The sequence below is a fragment of the Pelophylax lessonae genome (assembly GCF_965119305.1).
Source record: "Pelophylax lessonae genome assembly, chromosome: 1".
Taxonomy (NCBI): Eukaryota; Metazoa; Chordata; class Amphibia; order Anura; family Ranidae; genus Pelophylax; species Pelophylax lessonae.
In genome coordinates this window covers 416,329,811-416,352,358 of record NC_138768.1, presented here as the reverse complement: position 1 = coordinate 416,352,358, position 22,548 = coordinate 416,329,811, and the positions used below count along the sequence as shown (strand labels likewise).

The 22,548-nt window shown below is 41.2% G+C and overlaps 1 protein-coding gene across 1 annotated transcript in view; it reads left to right on the top strand.

Annotated features, from left to right (window-relative positions):
* RIGI (RNA sensor RIG-I) overlaps positions 1-15,344 on the top strand; it is a gene marked incomplete at its 3' end in the record, with an annotated part of 83,402 nt that extends 68,058 nt beyond the window's left edge. The window contains exons 16-20 of the mRNA XM_082265782.1: positions 2,615-2,705; positions 8,722-8,892; positions 9,791-9,942; positions 13,597-13,743; positions 15,027-15,344. Coding sequence (XP_082121908.1) covers positions 2,615-2,705; positions 8,722-8,892; positions 9,791-9,942; positions 13,597-13,743; positions 15,027-15,344 — 879 coding nt within the window. The remainder of the gene's footprint in view (positions 1-2,614; positions 2,706-8,721; positions 8,893-9,790; positions 9,943-13,596; positions 13,744-15,026) is intronic.
* Between the last annotated feature and the right edge of the window lie 7,204 nt (positions 15,345-22,548).

Sequence of the window (22,548 nt, the reverse complement as noted above, 5' to 3'; positions counted from 1 at the left end):
AAGGGGGATCTAACCCGCTTCTTTCATCCATGTGGTGCTGCAATCATGTCAGCAATCCTACCCTCTAGGCTGGCTAATGCCAATGCCAATCGTGCTTGGTAACATAGGCTGTGGCAGAAGTACACCAGGAAGCTACTATGCCTGACAACCGTAATGGTTCACATTGGCTAATTGCCTCTGGCTTATCATGAGGAGTAGACACAGTGGAAGCACGACTAGGACCTTCAGTGCCTGACGGTGGCATCACAGTGCCTTTTCCAACTGTGCTCCCTCCAGCCCTCTTTCGGGCAGACATTGCTTTATAGCAAGACAAACTTGAGGTACTACTAAAGTGTACTCAAGGTCTGTGCCAAGCTTATACAGCCTAATGCACACAACACTGATTACCTAAGATACAGGACCTAATCGTGCCAGTAACATACACCCACAGAGACTCACGCAACCCAGCTACTGCTGCTCTGTGTCCCCTTTCAGTCTGTGACAGAGGCTAGTGTGTTGGAAACAGTTCCTTGCAGAACGTGCCCTTTTATGCATGTGCGGCATGGTGCGTGGCATTCACGTGCATGCCAAATTGTGTTAGAGCATGCCCACCACGCGGCGTATGCCTGTACCTAAATGCGAAGTTTCCCGCGCACGCGCAAATAGGCGTACGCCATAGACACGCGATCCAGCCGATGCGAACGCTTATGGGGGAGAGAGCAGTTTAGGCTGAATCTTGTTTGTCACAGCTGATACTTTTCAGATAATCAGCTCAAGGTAAGAAACAGTGTATCAATATGCTTTAAACATACTTTGCATAAACCTGCTACAATGTAAATACAAGCAGAAATACACTTGGCCCAAGTCTCTGTAATCTTATTAAAGGGAACAGTGCATAAAATATTTACAATTTTGCAATTTTTTAACCTTTTTAAGGTTTTTGTTTGCTGTGTAAATATTTAAAATGAACTCACCAGTCCTGCCGCAGGAAACTGCTATAAGCAAGAATCCATTCTTCACTCTTCACGGTGAGCATGGTCTTAAAGACCTTCAAGGACTGGGTCCCCTATATAAGAGGGGCCACAGCCTTGGACCTGTAGAGCACCCTGCACAGAGTGCCTTTGGTGTTTGGAATTCCAAGGGTCTGGATCCCAGGGTCCAGGGCCTAAAAAAGGACAGCGTTACAGGCAAAACCTCGTATCTGCTTCCCGAGGCTTGGGTACCATCCTTTTAGTCCATTGACTGTTTTAGATGGATCTGATAGCTAACCCCTTAGGGCCGGTGATCTTTTTTAGGGATATGATAGCATAATCTTTTTTTTTTCTTCTTCTTTGAAACATAACAAACATGTGGAGCACCTCTCCACGGCAACCTTCACCTTTTAGACACTTGCAAAAAAACTGAGGTACTTCCTGTGTGGGAGGGGTTATATAGGGGGTCATGAATTCTGATTGGTTGCCAGCGTCCTTCACCTATAAGTGGCTATATAACGCATATGTTATGATTTATGGCTCTGTGTCCCGTGACGTACGAAAAGAAAATATGTCTCCGGTTCAACTTATGTTTCGATGTGTGTGCTACAATTGTGGCATATAAATACCTACTATATGTTAAGAAGTGATGTTTGTTCATCCCTCTCAGACTTCCAGTGTGTCATTACCCTGTACTGACACCTAAACAGTGTTGTGTATGCAGTGTATTCAAACATTCCTTAACTTTGAACATTTTGTTTACCCTTTTTCCCCAAACCGTATGAGCTGAGCTAGACCACGCACCCTCCCAAAGTCTATGCGATTGTACTGTGCATGCACAGGCATTGGTGTGAAGAAGCTGGGCAAAGGATGTAAACGTTGCATTGGGCCTCAGATGCAAGACCCTGAGCAGTATGGACTTTTTGTTGGAAGGAGGTTGGGGCCATACACTAGTGGATTTTTGAACTAATGTTTGTTCAAACATTATTATAAAAATTGTCAACACAACAGTTGATGAAATGACAAAGTTGTTCAAAAATACCTCAGAAGGTTTGCTTTTAACATTCGGTTTTAGTGTTCTTTTTTAGGCTTTCATTTCATTATTTTCATTTGGAGATCTGGCCAGTAAGTCTTTTATTTTTCAACAGAACAAGCTGCCCTGCAGATGTAGCAGTTAGAGGGTTGATACAAACCTTTTACCACTGACAGGAGTGCTTATAATGATCAGCGTTTATGTAAAACCTTTATCTCAAAAGTAAAAAAACTGTTTGCTGTAACTGCTTGTAAAGTGTTAGTTACAATTTGTTAGTGTACCTAAATCTGCTAGTACATCTAACACTCCCCTCCCCCAAGAGTGACAGTGCTGCTGTCCAAAGGTGTCTCTTGCTCCTTCATCCAGAGTGGGGGAACCCTAATACAGGGGGTGTGTTACTGGCCAAATCACCTGGTAAAAACAATGGGGAAAAAGCCCCAAAAAAGAAAATGAGTGCAGTCACCACATCTATTGATTGGGAAGTTGCAATTTACCAGTACTACATTTTTGGTTTTGTGTTTCATTCTGCTCTAAGTGCTCATGTAAACTATCTATATTGTGTAATATGGCTATGATATATCCCTTTATTTGTCACTAACAATACCATTTTGACTATTTTTGTTATTTCTAGGCTCTAAAGAAATGGATTGAGGAAACCCCATCACTAAGCTTTTTAAAACCGGAAACAATATTTGGGAGAAACAAAAGGCATGATAATATAGGTAAAAACAAATACTGTGCCCATAAACCATAAATCTGCCTGTTCACACCAAGCATTAGGCAACTGGCTATTTAGGAGACTAAAGCTGGCTACACACTATACATTTTTCTAGTACAACTTTCCTCTAGATTCACCAAAATCATATAATATAAGGGCAAACCCAAACACTTTCAAATTGTATGCAATCAGGCAGGCTCTTGCACTACATAGGTGAAGGTAAATCTAAAGGAAATTGAACAACAAAAATTGTATAATGTGTATCTAGCTTTACCTAATGGCAAATCAGAAAAATGTGTACTCTCTGCATCTAAGTCATTTATCCAGATCCTTTTTAAGCTGACAGACAGGCATTAAGTAAACATACTGAATATTTTACATGTCTGGGATATGGAAGGAAATAGTATGCTTGCACATTTTGCAGCATACACAGACCCTGTACTTGCCATTTATGGTATATATTTTCATTGGTAGACGATAAGACGATAAGCCTTTTTTTTTTTTTTTTTTTTTTTTTTTTAGTTTTAACATTTCCTGATTCAAACAAGTAATGACATATTGGACAGTAATCTACAGTTATATGATGAATTAACCATTATTCAGAGTAAAGAAGAGGGGAAGGTGAAAGGGAGGAAGAGGGAAGGATTGGTGGGAGAATGGGAAGGAAGGGGGGAGAGCTAGTATGGTATAATATAAAATAAAATACGTTCAGTATAAGGGAGTAAAGTAGTGCTTGGGTAAAGAGGACAAAAGAAAAACTGGTCAATTGACCAGAGGTAGGTACAGTATACATAAAGCCCATAAAGCCAGCGTAGCAAGTATCAAATGAAGTAACAGTGTCGAAAATGTAAGACATTATATAAGCAATTATTTAGCATGTATTATAACAATTTTTTTTTTTTTGCACCAACCAGTAGTAGCGCTTCACTGTTCATCTCCATTCTCTATTTACCACTACTTAAATTGAAGGCAGCTCTACCTAGGGCACCCTACATCAAGATAGGAGAGGCGCCACATCATTTAATATTTTTTACACCATCCTGCTGCTGCTCCTGCTTTTGAAGCACAACATGGAGTTTTAATCACTGGTGTGTTTCCCCCGTCTGTCTACAGTGACTTGGTCACCTCTGGCTACCATTAACCCTCATCAGCACTAGCTACCTGGGTTTGTGAGTACCAGAGGCCTTGCCTCACATTAGGTCCTATTGCATTACTGCGCAGAAGCAACTTGTCTTCACAAAGATACAGAAAGGATAGTCTGCTGACATTGACCTCAGCCCATACTACCTTAGTGGTTCTGGAGTATTTACCCAGTAACCCTAAAAGGGACTGATACCTGTAATTCAGGAACTGAGAACCCTATTATTATAGGGTCATCATCATCATCATCATCATCATCATCATGTCTTCTTTAGCTCCATTGGACGTACTGAGTCCTCCCCAAGATCCACAGGAACTTCTTTGTCCCTTTGTTATAGGGTCATCATCATGATCAGTCTTCCTCAGCTCCGTTGGGCAAGAACTCCCCCGGGTCAAAAGGGACGTCTATGTCCACTTGGGACTTTTTGGCCATATAGGCTCAACTACTGGGCCACACTGCACCTAGAGGCTTTAGGTGCACTTTGGTGCTTTTTCCTGCAGTCTGTCTCTGAACCTCCAAAGACCTTAGAACAGGCTGAGCTTTTGGCCCCTGTTACTGTCTCTGACTTACATTCAGAGTCCCAATAGTATATTTCTGAAGTCAGTTTTTAAGACACTACTGCCACCCTCTCAGTTTTAAGGGGGGGGGGGGGGCTGTGTCAGACTTGTGTTCTACCATGCATCTGGAGGAATAGCCTGCTGTTCCAAACCTTGGGTCTTTCAGGGCTCTTACAGCTGCACATTCCTTTTCACTACACAGTTTGATTTTTCCTCTGTTAGAATGGAAGCACCTTGAAGGTCCTGTGCCCCACCTGAGAGGATGGATGCATTTTTCCCTTGAGAGGGCATTTGTAAAATGGTGGATACATCAGTGACCCTCCTTAACAGGAAGACTACTGGACTGGCTGAGGGAATGCTCGCCTTTCAGATCTCACTGACAGACAGATAGCATTGCATCTTTAATCCCAATTTGAAATGGCTGGTCTTATCCTCCATCCCATGTTGGCAATTACTTTTTTCGGTCAGTGTCTAAATGGGTTAACTTCTTCAAAAAAGTATTCCTCTACTTTTCGTAGAGAATATCGAACAAATGTCTGAAGCCTTGCTGTTTGTTGTGATGGCTTATTACAAGCATCAAAATGTGTGTCTCACATGGGACTGATGTCTGTATAGATGCACAGAGCACTTTGACTGCGTGGATCGGATACTGATGCTACATCCAAGAAGTTTCTGACTCCCTTAGCCTTCATAGGACACTGTCTAGTCACTCCTTGCAATGTGATCAACAATGATTGTGCTCCTGCTTTAATGTGTAGAAGGGTCAGAGGAAGCCCACCCCTCTCTCACATCTACTTTGGCTGTGGAGTTTCACAGGCCCTCAGAGCCTGGCTCTTAATCAGCCTGCAGGGCTGGAAGCCAGAGGTAGGTTAACCTCTCTGTCATCTGCATGATGGGACACCCCATTTAAATGAGGGTATTGGATTTGTTCTCTATCATCACTCCCTTACTGGGAAACATTTCCTACACTTGGGCTATGTGCAACCCCCATGATACATAGTACCCATCACCATCCATTTTCCCCAGAGGGACTTCCTGACTTACACGTTTTACCAGGACCAGCTTTGCCTGTCCTTTACCAAAACTATGACCTGGCTCCTCAATGCCCTTTGGAAAGATCTGTTACATATCGGAGCATGATGACTTTGACTTACACTAGTGCCCTTTCCTTGCCCCTATCATTATGGAATGATTAGACAACCTTCTGTGAAAAGCTTTTTGGACCTTTAAATTCAGTATTCTTCTGAAGGGACTAACAATTGCTTAGATCTCAGCTATGAGGAAAGATTAGCTGAGTTGGATTCGTTCTTCAATGAGAAGTGGAGATTAAAGAAGATATGATCCCCGTGTGTAAATACATAAATGGTCCATATAGTAAACTTGGCGCAGAGTTATTCACTTTAAAGCCATTACAAAGGACAAGAGGGCACTCTTTATGTCTGGAGGAAAACCGTTTTAACCTCCACATGCGGAAAGACTTTTTCACAGTAAGAGCTTTGAAAATGTGGAATAGACTTTCTCAGAAACTAGTTCTAGCCAGCTCAGTTTATTGTTTTAAGAAAGCTTGAAGCATTCCTAAATGCATAGAATATTGGATATTAACAGTTCTAGGTAATAACACCAGAGATTCTTGATCCAGGTAATATCCAATTGCCTTTGAGGCCTAGGAGGGAATTTTTCTTTTCACCGCTGGAGCTATGCCGACCATGCTTTATAGGGTTTTTTGACTTCCTATGAAGTCAGGGTCGGTAGTCACCTTCAGGGAAGTCAGACACAGGACCCAGACACTACAAAAGTAGGCAGTTATAAAAGAAAAACAATGTGCACACACTTTAATTGTAGTCCCACTGTAGGGTGCCGTAGCTCCCAATGGGGGGAACAAATCCCAAATAAACAGTGAACCACTTCCATATTCCCCATGAAAAAATAAGGAAAAACATGTCCTCACATGACAGGTGTATAGGGGGGCACCACGTCACTGGTTCAACCTCTGATAAGCAAAAGTATCATGCAGTCCTAACCGCCTTAGAGGAGAATAGGTTGGAACTGTGGACAATATCCAATGCGCATTCCACCAGTAAGCAAGCAGAAGACACCGGTAACTTTTCACTCAGGTAGCGTCCCAACTTCAGTGTAATGCTTTCAGTCAATCCAATCAGATGCCGCAGTTGGATTGTCAAAGAAATGGGTTTCATTAATAGTGGCCACCTGTAGCCAAGCTGGGTATAACATGGCATAGGTGATATCAAAATGCCTAAGGCGCTTTTTAACCCCCGTGAACTTTGCCCGCTGGTGTTGTAATTCAGCAGAGAAGTCAGGGTAAAACAAATTCCGTACATCGTCCACAATTATGGCCTCCCCTTTACTTCTGCATTGATATAGAATGGCATCTCGATCTTTAAATTTCAGATGTTTAAACAGAAATGGCCGCGGACCTGGGGTCCTAGCAGACACCCGATGAACCCGCCCCACTGCGAACATGGGGGAGAACGCTTCCCTTCCAAAAGCTTCTGTGAGCCAACATTCTATGAAAACAGGATTCTTCCCCTATTCCTTTTCAGGGATATCTACAGCCCTCACATTATTCCTTTTAAGTCTGTTTTCCATATCTTCCAGACATTCCGCATGGCTGGAGGCTAGAGATTGTACTTGTCGCACCTCGCATTGTAATTCACCATATCATCCTTTACAGGGTTTATGTGGCCTTCCAGAGACGCCGTGCGATCTCTCAATTTTTGTATATCCTGTCTGACTAATGTCAGCTCTATTTTTACTCCCTTAATTTCAGTGGTCAGATTAGTGAGGGTGTTATTGCTGGAGGTGACCACTAAAAAGATTTCTCTGAGGGTAGGTTTAGGTTTCAGTGTGCTTGGATCACTGGGCTTACTACCTGAAGTTAGGAGGGCTGGAGTATTCACTGTGCCCCAGAAGGAATGCTCTGCAGGAGCCTTGGTCCAGGCTGGGTCGCTCACCCCCTCAGTGGGCACGTCTGGAGCGGCATCTGAAGGTAGAAGAGCCGATTTGTGAGGAGCTTCCTTGACTGGAGTTCTAGCAAACTGCTTCTGTGCTGCCTCCCTGGCTGAGCATGGCAGGCAGCTGCCATCTTGGCCTGCATGGTCCAGCACCATTTGAGATCTTTCCACGTCTAGACATAGCGTTGCAGGGTAACACCGCTATCAGAAGAAAGCTCAGACAGAACAGGTCAGTAGCAGTAAATGCAATGTAGCAGGATGGAGAAATCAGGATGATATCCAGGAGTATCAGCGGAGAGAGCATTCAGAGCGTCCTATTCCATGTGCTGCAAGTTACGCCCCCCTTTGACTTCCTATAAATCAACTGTGGGTATGATTTAATTATTTATTTTTCTAGTGGTTTAACTAGATAGACTTTTATGCCTTTTTTTCACGCCGACTAACTATATAACTAAGATTCGGCTAGATGGAGCCTCACAGGTGCCCAGTGTTGGTAGCTATCTCTCACCAGGGGGTGAGGCTGTTCAGCTAAATCTAAAAAGGTATAATCCCTGTGTGCCTTTAAAATGTTACTAAAGCAGTGTTAGGAAAACATGTTTAGTTATATCTAAAGTCAGACTCTTTTAGTTTTGAATAGAGTGGTGTAGGTTCAACACCCCTGTCAGATTTTTTTTAATACTGCCTCACCCTCATTATTTAATAAAATTTACCGTAAGACCATTTATCATTTTCCTTCCACTTAACATTTATATGCAACTTTGTGTTGGTCTATCATATAAAATCCCAATAAAATGCATTTACGTTTTTTGTTGTAACATGACAATATGTGGAAAATTTCTAGGGGTGTGAATACTTTTTCAATTCACTGTAAGCGTGATTTGTGCCATTACTCTCCTATAACGTTGAAAAAGGTAGTAAGGTACAGAAAAAAGTAGGAAGACCTAGACATACACAACTAGAAAAGGTGAAAAGTGTGTAGTATATATTGTTGGTAGCAACCAGGTGCCTTAGATCACTTTTTACCCTAATAGATAGACAAGAGAGGCCCAATGCTAGTTACAGTAGCTCAACCTTGGTTTTATACTAAAATGAAGGGGGGAAACAGAATGGAGCAGACCGTGTTAAAAACACACTCAAACCTTTAAAACAGAGAAGTTTCATACCCAAGCCAGTGCAGAGAGCAGTGTGTAGTAATCCATGTCAACAAGATTTCAGCGGGGTGCAGTTTAGAAAAGTCAGTTTGGCTGAATTTTTTCTTCTTAGGCAAGTCTTTACATTTGTTGTAGAGTGGCAGCTCTATTTTAATAACTGATGTATCAATTATGATGTTTATTTGTCTTTTAATTTCAGGAATGACCCTTCCAAACCAGAAAGGAGCTCTGGACACATTTAAATACTCAGGGAATAGCAAGTTGTTAATAGCTACATCCGTGGCTGATGAGGGCATAGATATCCCGGCATGTAATCTGGTTCTTCTCTATGAATATGTTGGCAATGTTACCAAGATGATCCAAGTCAGAGGTACAGTTATTAATTAAATAGAAGGACAAGCAGATAGTTTCACTTTTGTACACCTGTTTAGAGAGTTCAGAATGAGGCAGAAAATAGAAATCCAGTGCAGCTGGCCGGTGAGATTTCCCCTCGATGAACCCCCAGTGATCTACTGTTTTAACAGTGCCACTGCTTTGTAGGACCAGTCAAACAGCTGAAGGGACCCTGCTGGAGCGAGAAATAATTACACCTTATTCATGCACACCTAGATATAACAAGTATTCAACCCTTGAGTGGGGGAGGGGGGGAGGGGGGGGGGATTTCCTCCTAAAGCTGATTAGTGACCACGTCCGGTTTTTGATTCTCCAGCAACCTACTGTAATCCATATAACCCTTTAGTCTGCTTTCCTAATTTATTTATTGTTGTTTTCTAGTCCTATTATGTTTTCTTTCCACCTATTGTTATTTATCTTAAATTGTTAATTTATGCTAGTTTAGCTAGTTGCTAGAGTAATCACAGGATTGTCTTTTACCTATTTTTCTATGCAGTAGAGCAGGGGTCTCCTAACTGCGGCCCTTTGCTTGCCTTTATCCGGCCCTTGGGACACTATTCTGCCCACTGACATCAACAGTGGGGCATGTTTCCTGCCGCTGACATCAACAGTGGGGCGCTTTTTCTCCCACTGACACTAACAATGGGGCACTATTCCTCACCCTATTTCCAAAGATACTGTTTACTCCCACTGATGCCAGAAAAAAAATGTATATTCCCGCTTGCCACAGTCCAGCCTTCCCTAAGGTCTGAATCAAAGTAAACTGGCCTTTTGTTTAGAAAGTTTGGAGACCTCTGCAGTAGAGGATGCCAGGCGTTGGGCACTATTTCACAAATGTGACTTGAACATGATGTATTCATATTTATATCACACAGGTCGAGGAAGAGCCAAGGACAGCAAGTGCTACCTTGTCACTAGCAAGCATGAACAAGCTGAGAAGGAAAAGATTAATTTGCTTTATGAGGTTTTAATGAATAATGCAGTTGTTGAGCTCCAGAAGAAGGACAGAACTGAATTTATAAGACAGGTAACACTTGCAGTAGTATTATTATTGTGGTAAATCTAAAAAGTGTAATATTTCAAGTCTAATTAGCATATGCAGTAGGTATATGATGGTACATTTTGTTTTTTGAAAAACATTTTATTCGGTATGATGGTAAGTTTAGTACATAGTATTATATGGTTTTCAGTAATCACTCATGTAGCCGGAGGACGCAAACCCAGAAGGAGGCCCTAGGAAAGATATCAGCCCTCTCAGCGGTTACAGTGCGGCACTGGAGGGCTTTGTTCTTAGGTAAGTCTCTCATAATGTGCTAGTATGCAATGCATACTTGCACATTATGACCTTGCCTTGCAGGGAATTTTTTTTATTTCTATTAACTGCAATTTACTACTGCTCTAAAAGCCTACAGCCAGGCATAGAAATCATGTAGATGGTCAAGCTGGAGTTGTGAGCGTGTACTTAGCATAAAAATGGTGGATAGAGTCAGGATGAAGAAATGCGTATGCAAAGTTAGATCAGTTGCTTTGAGTGTTGGCACCTTGATATTGTTAGCTTTTTGTGAAGATATTATGAGAATTTGCTGCTGCTGCTCTTGGTACAGGAATTGTAAGTATTCTGCAGAGGGGATTTGTTTAGCAGTTAGGTTAGATTTATGGTAACGTTATATTAGGAGTGAATTGTAGAGAAAATTTGGTTTTCAGTTCTGAAACTGCTAGCACGTGACTCAGAGCTAAGAACAGATTAAACATGAGTCCTCAACACACTGCCAGAACAAGGTCATCCAGTGCCCAGGGTGAAGATGCCAAATTGCACTGTCCTGGTTTGTTACACATGAGTCTATAGGGCTGATTTTCTAAAACTGGGGAATGCATAATCTGGTGCAGCATCTCTCTGGTTTACCTGTATGAGTTAAAGCGTTTGTTACCCCAACACTTTATATTCCTGATATGTGACTGCTATAGCATGTACTTGTATGAGAAAAATGTTCTCTTTGTATTGCTTCCTTTATGTGAAATCCCTGGTTTCCTGCCAGTCCCTCTGGTGTCCTAATAAAAACTGACCACACTAAGCAGGAGAGCAATCCATGGTCAGTTCTCTAGCTATTCTGGGAACTCAGTATGCTCTCCTCCAATGGTCAGACTTGTCCTGACACGACCCTGCTGCACAGCCATTCACTGGGAAGCTCAGTGTGCTGCTGCTTCACCTCCCCAACTCCTATGCAGCTGAGAACGGAGGGAATGTGATCACTTTTATAAAAAAGGGAAAAAATGTATTTATCATGTTCTTTTTAAAGGTATACTAAAATGTTTTGCATTTCATTTCTATTTTAAACGAAATGGGTTGTTTTACAAGGTGATCATTTACAATGACTTTAAAGGGTACAGTCTCTGTATCCTGGCAGTTTGCATACTCTTTGTCTCAGCAGTTTAGCAATTTCATGTGATAATACAGCTCCTCTCTTTTAAACATAGCCAGCACAGGAGGTCTTCCGCTATTCACTTCTTCTGCCTTGATTTGCATTAGATGATGTCATTGATTAGAGCCTAGCAGATGAATCAAGTAGTGGAAAACAGTGTTAATTTTGGAATTGAATTTTGATTTAGTTTTAGTTAGTCTTTTGACTAAAATGCCATCTTAGTTTTAGTCCCATTTTAGTCATCTGCAATTGTTTTAGTTAAATTTTAGTCGACTAAAATCTCCAGTAAGTTCAAATAAAATCATAGTAATCAACTAAAATCAAATGTGGGAAGTTACATTTTAATGCATTATTTAAGCATTTCTATAGAATTTCCAAACTCCTATACTCTTGGAGTAAAAAAAAAATTGAATATGTTATTATTTATGGTATTACAGTTTGGGGAAACAAACAGATACAGATTTAGCCGCTCTGGACAGTCTGAGGCGGCCTGTAATGCTGTACAGTGCTCTGGATGATGGTCTGTCTTAGGAGGCCTGTAATGCTACACAGTGCTCTGGACGGTGGTCTGAGGAGGTCTGTAATACACACAGTGCTCTGGGCATAGACAGTCTGAAGAGGAGGCCTATAATTGTAATGTACACACTCACAGTGCTCTGCTCTGGATGGTCGCTGTTGTGAGTCAGGAGTGGGACTGTCGTCGGGAGGCCTGTAATGCACAGTGCTGCTCTGCACAGTCGTCTGAGGACTCAGAGGCTTGTACTGCTGGCTGCACAGTTGCTTGCTTGCTGGGAGCAGAAGCAGGTTGAGCTCTGTGGAAACTGGAGGTTCACAAGGGTAAACGTCCCTGCCTCACATTTTCATTTTGTTTTTGTTCGTTAATGAAAACGGAATTGATTTTCGTCAGTGGACGAAAATGTGGTGCACTTTTCATTTAGTTTTCGTCTCTGTAAAAAGGCTGCTGAAGATAATTTTGATGAAAATGTTTTCATTGGCGAAATGATCACTGGTGGAAAACCTCCCTTGCCAATTCTGTTTACAGCAGTGAGCACTGAGATTATAGCAGCGAGCAGTGAGCTGCTGTATTATAATGTGCGAGTCTGTGCTGAAAGAGGTCTCCAGGTGCTAGATCAAATTTTGGTGGTATTATAGTAAACCCAAGTCTCCTCTGGTACTACCACTGCGGCTGCCCCCCCCCCCCTTCTTTTTAAACCCTGCTTCAGCATTTTCCTAACAGACACTGGCCAAGTGCCACCTTGGGCTAATATTGCAGGAGGAGCTTTCAAGAATGACATACATTAAAAGGGGCAAAGACTTTATTTCTGTTAATGACCATTTGCATGTCCACAACTATGCTGATATGTATTCATAAAGTGCGGAGTGCATATATGCCCCAAGGATATTGGGGCCAACTGTACACTCACTCACTGGACACACTGGAGAATGGGATTCAATTTGTGACTGCAGCCACTCTTGCCACTTGTGGCTGCAATGGGATCCATGGCACATATACCAGCACTGCATCTGCCCTCTAAAGCATTGGGTATTTACTGATAACTTCAATGACCCCAAATGGACAAAATGGCAGATTGTTCTTAAGGCTTTCCCCTGTTAGTGATTGTAGAGGCATGGTTGGGGAATAGCTGCTATATTTTCCCTTGTGCTTCCACTGTCAGTGTAAGGTCAAGGCAGGTCCTAAGCTACAAGAAAACAGAATAAATTTAGATAGCAGGTTGAGTATATGCCTCTTACTGGACAGAGGGCTTTTCCACCTGTACTAAAAGCGGTTGTATACTCGCCTAAAAAAAAACAAAAACAAATACTGCATTGCATACTAGCTCATTATGAAATACTTACCTTAAAACGAAATCCTGACACGGTCACCCGATCACCGCTGAGGGAGCTGTCATGTTCCCTCGGCGGCTCCGGCGCTGTGAGTGGCCGGAGCCGTGATGACTTTCCGGCACGGATTCGGCAAAGAACTCTGAAGGTCCGCCGGACCTTCAGAGCGCATGCGCTGCTGGTTTCAGCGGCTGCATGCAGGACGAATATCTCCTAAACCTTGCAGGTTTAGGAGATATTAATGATACCTACAGGTAAGCCTTATTATAGGCTTACCTGTAGGTAAAAGGTAAAAAGTGGAGCATACTACCACTTTAAGACACTTGCATGTTAGGCTTGAACTCAGATACTACTTTAGGTTTCTTTTATGTTGCTTAAAATTTTATCTAATCATTTATTTTTTACATTTTTATTCACAGAATCTTAATTTTCAAAGAGAAGAGAAGAGGCTTCGCGATTTTAAAAATAATTATAAAGGACGTGTACTATCAGAGGAGAACAAACGTCTGCTTTGTGGAAGATGTAAAACGTTTGCGTGCGATACAGATAACATTAGACTCATAAATGTATGTGGAAAGGTCACACACACTATAAATTAAACATGCAAATTATTAAAAATAGGTCCGTTGAGTATAATTAGAGTTCTTAATGCCCAAGTGCTGCTTCAGCCACCTGCAAGTAGAATGGATCAGTTGGCTCAGGAAGCGCTCAGAAATGCAGTGCATCTGGAAAGTATTCACAGTGCTTCACTTTTTTCCTGTCTCAGAGGTCTACAGACAATTCGTTGGACTTCATGGCTTGGTTTGTGCACTGACATGTACTGTAACGTGGGATTTCAAACAAAACTTCTTTCATGTTGTCATTATGGGGTATTATTTGTAGAATTTTGAGGAAAATAATGAATTTAATCCATTTTGTAATAAGACTGCAACATAACAAAATGAATACTTTCCGGATTCACTGTACTTAGCAAAAAGTACACACAAAATGTATATGTGTGTGTAAACAGAGGAGGGTTGTAAAGCCCATATAAATATGTGTATAGATTCACAAATTGTGCAGGTTCTGACTAAATAACCTCTGTTCTATTTAAATATCCACTAAGGGGATGTAAAAAAAAAAAATAAAAAATACTGTTGTAAGGGAATGCCAGCACACCAAAATACACTTTTCCTCTTATATTAATGCAAAAAAAAAAAAACTATAGTTAGAGTCACATAGGAAGAGTCATCAGCTAGAGAAAAGGGTTCTACGTGCTATTCTACGTGCTTCAGTGAAAGAGCATTTTTATCATTTTAGACTACTGACATTTTACTACAATGTAGTTTACTGTATTTCTGCAGCCAAACCACGGAACTTGACCTATGAGCTATGTGGAAGTGGCTTTGTTCTTAACCAGTCATTAAAAGCCACGCTGCAGTGTGTATTGGTACTGCAAGATCCCTTTAATTTTCTTTTGTATGTTCTCTAGACCACAGCTGTTTAGAATTCCCAGATTCAGCCATACACACATAGGGATAACACTTGTCAATGGTGAACTGGGTTGACTGCATTCTAATGTGAATTTCAGAATAGTTGCCAGCAGCACTGTGACTATGAAGGCAATACACAATAAATAAGAAAACGTTTATGATCCAGTTCATAGTAGTGCAAAGTGCAGTAATCAATTAAAACAAATCAGCTCTTTACTTTTTGATGTCAGATCAGTCACTTTGCACACAGCTGCCTACCTTACTACCTAGGGACACCCAGGCAATTTACATGCCAGTAGAAAAGAACCTCAGCAGCTGCATATACCACCCATTTTTTCAAATATATTTTCTTACTAACTGCTCTCTCTTCTTAACAGAAATCCCATCACACAGTAATCGACAAAAGCTTCAAGGACAAGTATTTCACTAAAGAACACTCAAAGCCCGTGGCATTTGGTGGCTACCACAAAAAGTACAAGATATTTTGCAAAAATCCCAAATGTGGAGACGACTGGGGAATTTCTGGCAACTACCTGAGTTTCCAGAACATTCCACTTATCAAAATTGACAAGTTTGTGGTAGAAAATGCTAACGGATCCCAGGTATATTTCAGGAAGTGGGTGAAGGTGGATTTCAGAATGAAGGAATTCAACCAAGAAGAAATAGATGAATCCGTCTTTGCCCAGACAGATTAACAGTCGGTAACCAGGACTTTATTAAGTGGCTTTGATAGTTGCTTAAAGGATAACTCCACTTTCATGGGGAAAAAACAATATAGCGTATACAATTACGACACAAGTCATATTGTAATTGAATGTTATTAAAAATTACCTTTCTTTTTCAATCTGCAGCTGTTGTAATTTTCTAAAAATGCAATGCAATATGGCTACCTGGAGCTGTTCTGTGCACAGAATGTATACTGACCACACCCCAGAAACATAATTTCCTGCTTGTGTGATTGGCTCACCAATTTTCCCAGAAGTCTGCACTAAGATACAAGTCAGATTTCTGGCATCTCCTGCAAAAAAAATGTAATTTTTGGTGAGGTATTCCCAATAGGAACACATCTAAAGGGATGCAGGCCCAGCAGATTTCCTCATTAGAGCTCTGCAGCTGCCACAGCTGACTGATAATTATGAAACCCCTCCCATTTGACCCACTCAGCACAGAGGAACAAACCATAATTTCTTTAGAACAAATGGTAGGAATCTGCAACAAAGTTTTTTAAAATCCCTGCAATGTACAGAGATCACCCAGAGCGGAATGTTTTTTTTTTCTCAACAAAAGTGGAGTTACGCTTTAAGGCAGGAAAACAACAAAGTATGTGATCTTTTTGTAAAAAAAAAAATACAATGTTTATAATGAAATTAAATATAAAGCAATCATCATTTTAACTGAAAAGTGAAGTTCCCATTAACTGTCAGCAAACACATAAGGGGAGATTTACTTAAATTGGAGAGTACACATCTGCTGCAGCTCTGCATAGCAACCAATCAGCTTCCAGGTTTTGACGTCAAAGCTTAATTGAACAAGCTGAAGTTAGATGCTGATCGGCTAGAAAAAACAGCTGCACCAGATCCTGTGTGATCCATTTTTAGTAAATCATCCCCAAAATGTCTGGAGACTTTTGCGCCCTGGTAACTTTTTTTTTTTTTTTTAGAGATTGTGAAGAAGTTCCTGATTGCTACATATTTTACTATACTGTAGGAATAAAAAGAGAAATATATATGTCTCTGCAGCTGGCACTTTAATTTATTGTGCTGTAAAGGAGGTGCAATGTTTTGCATGCTCCCAATAAAAAAAAATAATAAATGCACATTTTTTTACCTGCAAAAAGATGTGTATTTATTTTTTTTGAAAAGGCGAACTAAAGCCCCGTACACACGTACCGATTGTCGGCCGAACGATCGGCCGTCTTTTGCCCGATGCTGTCCTGTCGGTTGAAAAGTGCTAAAGACTGCACATGAATTTTGTCGGCCAACAACAGCCGACCGCAGAAGTGATGTCATGTGATGGTTAACTTTCCGTGTGTTTTTTCTTCTCTGAGCATGCCCAGTCTTGCTCATCTGCTGTTTGTCGGCCGAAATCTGTACTGACTGAGGAACAATCGGCCGTTCTGGTGTTGGCCAACAAAAATTTTATAGCCTGCACACCAGATTCTGTTCGGCCGAAAAGTCGCAGTCGGTTGTCGGAAGCATCATACTAACAAGCCGACAATCGGCCGATCGCCGAATATTTACGGCCGACAATCGCTACATGTGTACGGGCCTTTATCCTTTAAAGACAACTATGACATTTATCTTTTTTTTATTTTTTTTTATTTTATTTATTTATTTTTTTAAACCCATTTTATCATTATATATTTTAGTGCCTTCTTTTCCCCCTAATCAATATTCTAATGGGATTTTTTATTAAAATCTTTCTGTTTTTATTGCGTACTTTATTTTAGACGCAGAAATGTCAACACTGTGTCTTTGTGTTTCTCTATGCAATGCAGGCAAATCATGACTGGTGGGAGGGTCTGGCAGGTTACTATGTACAGCTTCCTGAAAACATTATACCACCCTCCCTCCGTACTCCTTCCAGGAGTCCTCAACCCTGATGTAAGCAGTAGGCTGGCCCTTGAGAGGAGTTAGGCGAATGTCAAAATGCATTGATTGGTAAATATGTTGAGTGAACATTTCTTTGCATGCTGCATTTGTATGCAGACTACCGTAGATAACGCCCACATGTGATGCTGAGCCTCCATAACTGAAAGAACTGAAATCCAATGAATGAAAGTGGTGGGCTAGGGACAATAAAACTGGGAAGGAAAGTTTTAGTTGATGCTGGATGTCCTTTCTGACTTATGACTTGCTACAGTTTCTAATAGCCACGTGGTGAAATTACCCTTACCCTCGAGTCTCGGAAGTACAGGTTTTTTGTGTGTGTGCCTGCTTACGCATGCAATTTTAATTGCTTTATTTACATCTACATTGTAAGTGCAACTCTACTTTTATTTGTGCAATAAAACTCTACTATTTTACACTATGTGGAGCCTTTTATATTTTTGGGAAACTTCTATGACGCCGTGCTGAGAAGAGTGTTGAGTCAAGTTGAAGGACCCTTTGAAGTTTAAAAGGCCCTGGCTGGGTATGGAGCCACAAGCGCTTGTGACCTTTTGTAATGAGAGGTCCATGTAATCTTCTAAGGGAGTTTTTCAGCTATTTGGTGGTGGTGTTGAAACACAAGATCACTCTTGAAGGTGGTGGATGATGGCAAAACTCACCAGGATCATCATTATATACTTGTGGAATTTATATGTTTATTCATTTAGCTCAACTTGAAAAAGCTATATTGTATTTGAACTGTGCCTATATCTCACAGATAAGTTGCTGCTTGAACCTTTTGTTTATTATATATAGCACGTTTTTTTCTTTTCTGTTTTAGTTTCTAATATACACTATAAAAAGCTCAAAGTGTGCAGTGAAATAGTGAAATCAACATCAGTACAGTATAGGAGGTCATACAACTTTGCAAAACTGAATGTAAGATTGGAGTTCAGCTTTAAACATTACATTTCTACTAGTCACTATTGTGATAGAGGTCAGATTCATTGTATCACGTTTTCCAATGCAAAATAGTGTATTTTATCCATAATTGTAAAGAGTTGGGCTACTTATAGTTGGTATTTAACACTTATACAATGTGTGGTCACACCAAACCTCTGCACAATATTTTCACTACACCTAGAACCTCATGTCAGTGGGCAAAAGAGCCAAAAGCTTTGGCCTTACTTCTCCTTTAACAGCACAGTGCAAAGACTATTGTTGTGATGTGACCATCAGCAGCCAGTCAAATAATTTACTGTTCATCACTGACCTTTTATACAGTTTAGCAAATTATTTCGATAATGTAATAGTTTCACCACAATTTAACTTCTTCATTCTGATATTCTACTTAACTAATGTAAGCAGGAATTTAAATAGTAATAGTTTTCAAGGTTCTGTGCTTAAAGCGGAGTTCCGGCCACAGAATCGTTTTTTTTTTAAATAGCTCCCAAACAGTGACCCATCGCCCTTTATGTTTCAGCTAATCCGGTTTTATACAGTTAAATAACATTTAGGCAATCATAAAATATTACTTTATATAATGTTTGCAGAGCGCCGCCATCTTTGCCTGGGTCACCCGAGTCCGCAGTGGGGAAATGTCTGCCCTGCTTCCTGCTTCTAGAGGGAGGAAGCCGGTGAATCCAGCGCGAAATCTCGCGCATGCCCAGTACTATGCAATCGGCATAGTATGTGTTTCCATAGAGACGGCAGCGTCCGCACTGGGTTCCTGTTTGGAAATAACGCAATGAGAGGAGCGGCCGGCCGCCTACGTCACTGCCCATTGCATCCTGGGAGCGAGGAGTAAGAGCTCCCAGGACGCATTGCGGGACAGGAAGTGACGGCGCGGGCCGCGGCTGAGGAAGGAGGAAGTGGAAGGAAAGGTGAGTATATTATCTTCTGAAAAAAGGTAAGTAAAAAAAAAAGAAACGGGAATATCCAATTCTTGTACCGGTGACCATAAGGAAGCGGATGCCATAAAATCTAAAGTAACGATTTTGTGGCCGGAACTCCGCTTTAAATTGTAAACATTTTAATGCTGAATTACAGCCTTGGATACATGTTTGTTGGTACTATCCATTAAAACAAGAACCCCCTATAATGTTCTCTAAAATACCTTGAACTGATAAAAAGTAGTTGGCATCCATCATTGTTTATTCCATATTTAATAAAAATCAAATGTTGCTTTTAATATAACATTTATATTTTAAATATTAAAACAAATGAAAATGGTGTGGATAAAAAGGATGGGTCCCTTAATTTTTTTTGTTACACAGCCTTTTGTAGTCCATCCTGGCAAAAAAAGGATAGAGCTTGAAGAAACCTGTGCAACTGAAAACAGGTAGTTTGGCCCACTCTTCTTGAAAAACTGTTCCAACTGCCTCAGGTTTGAAAGCTGCGTTTGATCAGATTCAGATCAGGGGTCATACAAGACTACTTTAGTGCTTTTAGCATTTTCCTGTTGGAATACCCATGCCATGCAACTGCGATATAGCTTTCTGACACTGGGCAGTATATGTTGCTCCAAAATTGATAGTCTTTCATTGTGCCCTGCAGAGATTCAGGAGGCCGGGTGCAGCAAAACATTTTCAAAATGTAACTGAGCCCTCTCTGTTTCACAGTAACTAGTGTTTTCTTTGAAAGATTCATTTTTTTCATCTGTGAACATAGAGCTGAGATAACTTGTCAAAAGCCTCCAGTGTTTTCTCATCTATCCAAAGGACATTCTCCTGAAAGAATTGTGAGTAGTCAATTTAGCAAATTCCAGTCTAGCTTTATGTTTTACAGTGGGGCCCTGGGACTTCTTTTGAACCCGCTGCTACCTTAAAAGTGATGGATGGTGCAATCGGATGTACCCTGACCTTGGGTTTCAATTTATATCGCTCTGGAATTTTTCCTTGACTCTTTGTCTACCATTTGCACTATCCTTCTGTTTAAGGGTTGATTTTCTTCTTGCAGCCACATCCAAGGAGGTTAGCTGAATTCCCATGACCATAAACCATGTACTAATATTTGTAACTGTAGTCACAGGAACATCAAGCTGTTTGGAGATGGTCTTATAGCCTTTACTTAGACATGCTGGTCTATAATTTTCTTTCATCTCTCTTACTCTCTCTGGTCCATGTTCAGTGTGATGCACACAATACCAAACGACTTTTCTCCACTTAAAATAGGATGACTGACTGGTTACAAGATTAAAAAATAACTATAGTCCAATTATTTATAATCTTTTCTAGGAGTACCAACAAATTTGTCCAGGTCATTTTAGATTATCTTTGTAGATTAAGCAACAATTTTAGCTCTTTCCACAGCTTCTTTTCTTCACTGTAACATATTGAAGGCATGCGGGTATACATGATAGTTGCTTTAATTTTCATCATTTTACATGATGAGTAATACAATAATTTCGTAATGAGTAAATATTCTTACTCTGTTGTCAGCTACCTTTGGTAGATACAGTAGGGAGCAAAGTAAAAAAAAAAAAGTATGTATAGTATTGAATTTGTTCCAATGGACATTTTGAACAATGTTACATCTAACTTGGTACTAGAAGGAGAAGTTTTAATAGTACAGTATGTAAAAATGTATCTATATTATTCAGTTGTCTTTAATGAACATTATTATATATTGCTCTATTTAAATAAATACCCTAGAAACTTCATTTCACAAATAGTTATTACACAAAATGTGTTCGGGTTAAATGTAAATGAGAATTCCACATATAAGTAATGACAGTTTCACAGGGGTATGGCTTGTGAGATGTGACAAGCGCCTTCTCCTTTCAGGCATCCTGAGCACCACCTGTGTTACGGCCACACCCTATCGCTTCTCGGCCTTGGGGCTAAGATCAGGTGTAGTATCTGTTCTTATCAGTGTCTAGTAGTGGTGCTATGCCTTCATTCTGGCCTAACTGGGAGCTGGGATGGCTGGTTATGTAGTATCCCTGCTGGTATGGTGGGGGGGCTCTGAAGGCTAGTACCGACTGGAACAGAAACTGGGTCACCCATAGGCAGTTAGGGCACAGGAGAAATTCCCCCCAGGAAACCTGGATGGGCCCAGTTTCTCCTGTTTTGAGTGGATCTACCTTGTCTGGCCATGGGCTGGGAAGGCAAAGCGTCCGTGGTGTCTGTGCCCCCTAGGGGTGCTCTTAGTAACACTTTGGTGTGGGACCCCACAGTGTGAAACGGCACAAAAGCCTTTTTCTGCACTGCGCCTTTTAGGGCTAGGCCTTCTGGTTGAAGTCTGGGGCAATTTTGGTACCAGACCTCAGGGCCTAGCCAGGGCACATTGCACGGCCACTTCAACTCACATTTTATCAATTTCATTTATGTGTGTGTGTTTGTTTGCTTTTTTTTCTGACCAAGATGGAGGGTATGAGTCCTCGGGCTTGCCCTGATGCTAGGGGGAGGATGTATGGCCCCTCAGGGTTCTTCCTCCCCGACCCTGGGGGGTCTCTCTCTTCGGGAGAGCTCCTCGACCTAGTACTCGGTGGTCGGCTTCTGCTGACCACGAGAAGAGTGGTCCGCCAGCCCTTCTAGTTAGGCAGACCATGTCATTCCCTATGTCCCTGTCAGGAGACTTTTGTGTCCAGGGGGATCCGGAAGAGGTCCTACCCCTTTGGGGGGTGGGCAAAGCACACTCCTAAGTGCACTTCTTAGTGTGTGTTTCACATGCACGTTTTATGCACACTTAATAGTTTTTTGTGTTTTCAGTACCACTGCAAATTTTAAAAAAATAGGAGATCACTGACTCTCACTGTTCTTTCAGCCCTGGGCACAATCAGCCAGGCAACCCCAAAGGTTCAGCGGAAAGGCTGGCTATGAATGTCAGGGACTAGTGCCAAAATAACAATGGCAACTCCACACCACGTGGTGTACAATTGCAGGAAGCTAGTAAGATGCCCAGGTATGATAACTCCTTACATTCCCCAGACAGGGACGCCATATCCAGCCCTTTTGCACACACATAGCCCCTGCCAATTTCACTGGGGGAAAACAGAACAACAAAAATACACAGGGAGACACAGAACTGACCTCTGAAGCATGTATAAAGGCAATACATTTGTATTATAAATAGATTCTGTGAGAATTGACTTCTCACTGCTTAAACATAATTTGCAAAAATGAGACACGGTATCTGATGGTGAATACAGGTTAAGTGATCTTGAAGACACAGCTAACCCCCTCTCTACTGATTTGCTTGCTATCCAGAGGGATCGCTGTGACCATGCTTTAAAACTGGGAGATCTGTATGATCCCTTCTGCAGCAATAACCTTCATTTTCTGGAAGGATAGAAACATAGAAAAGTAGA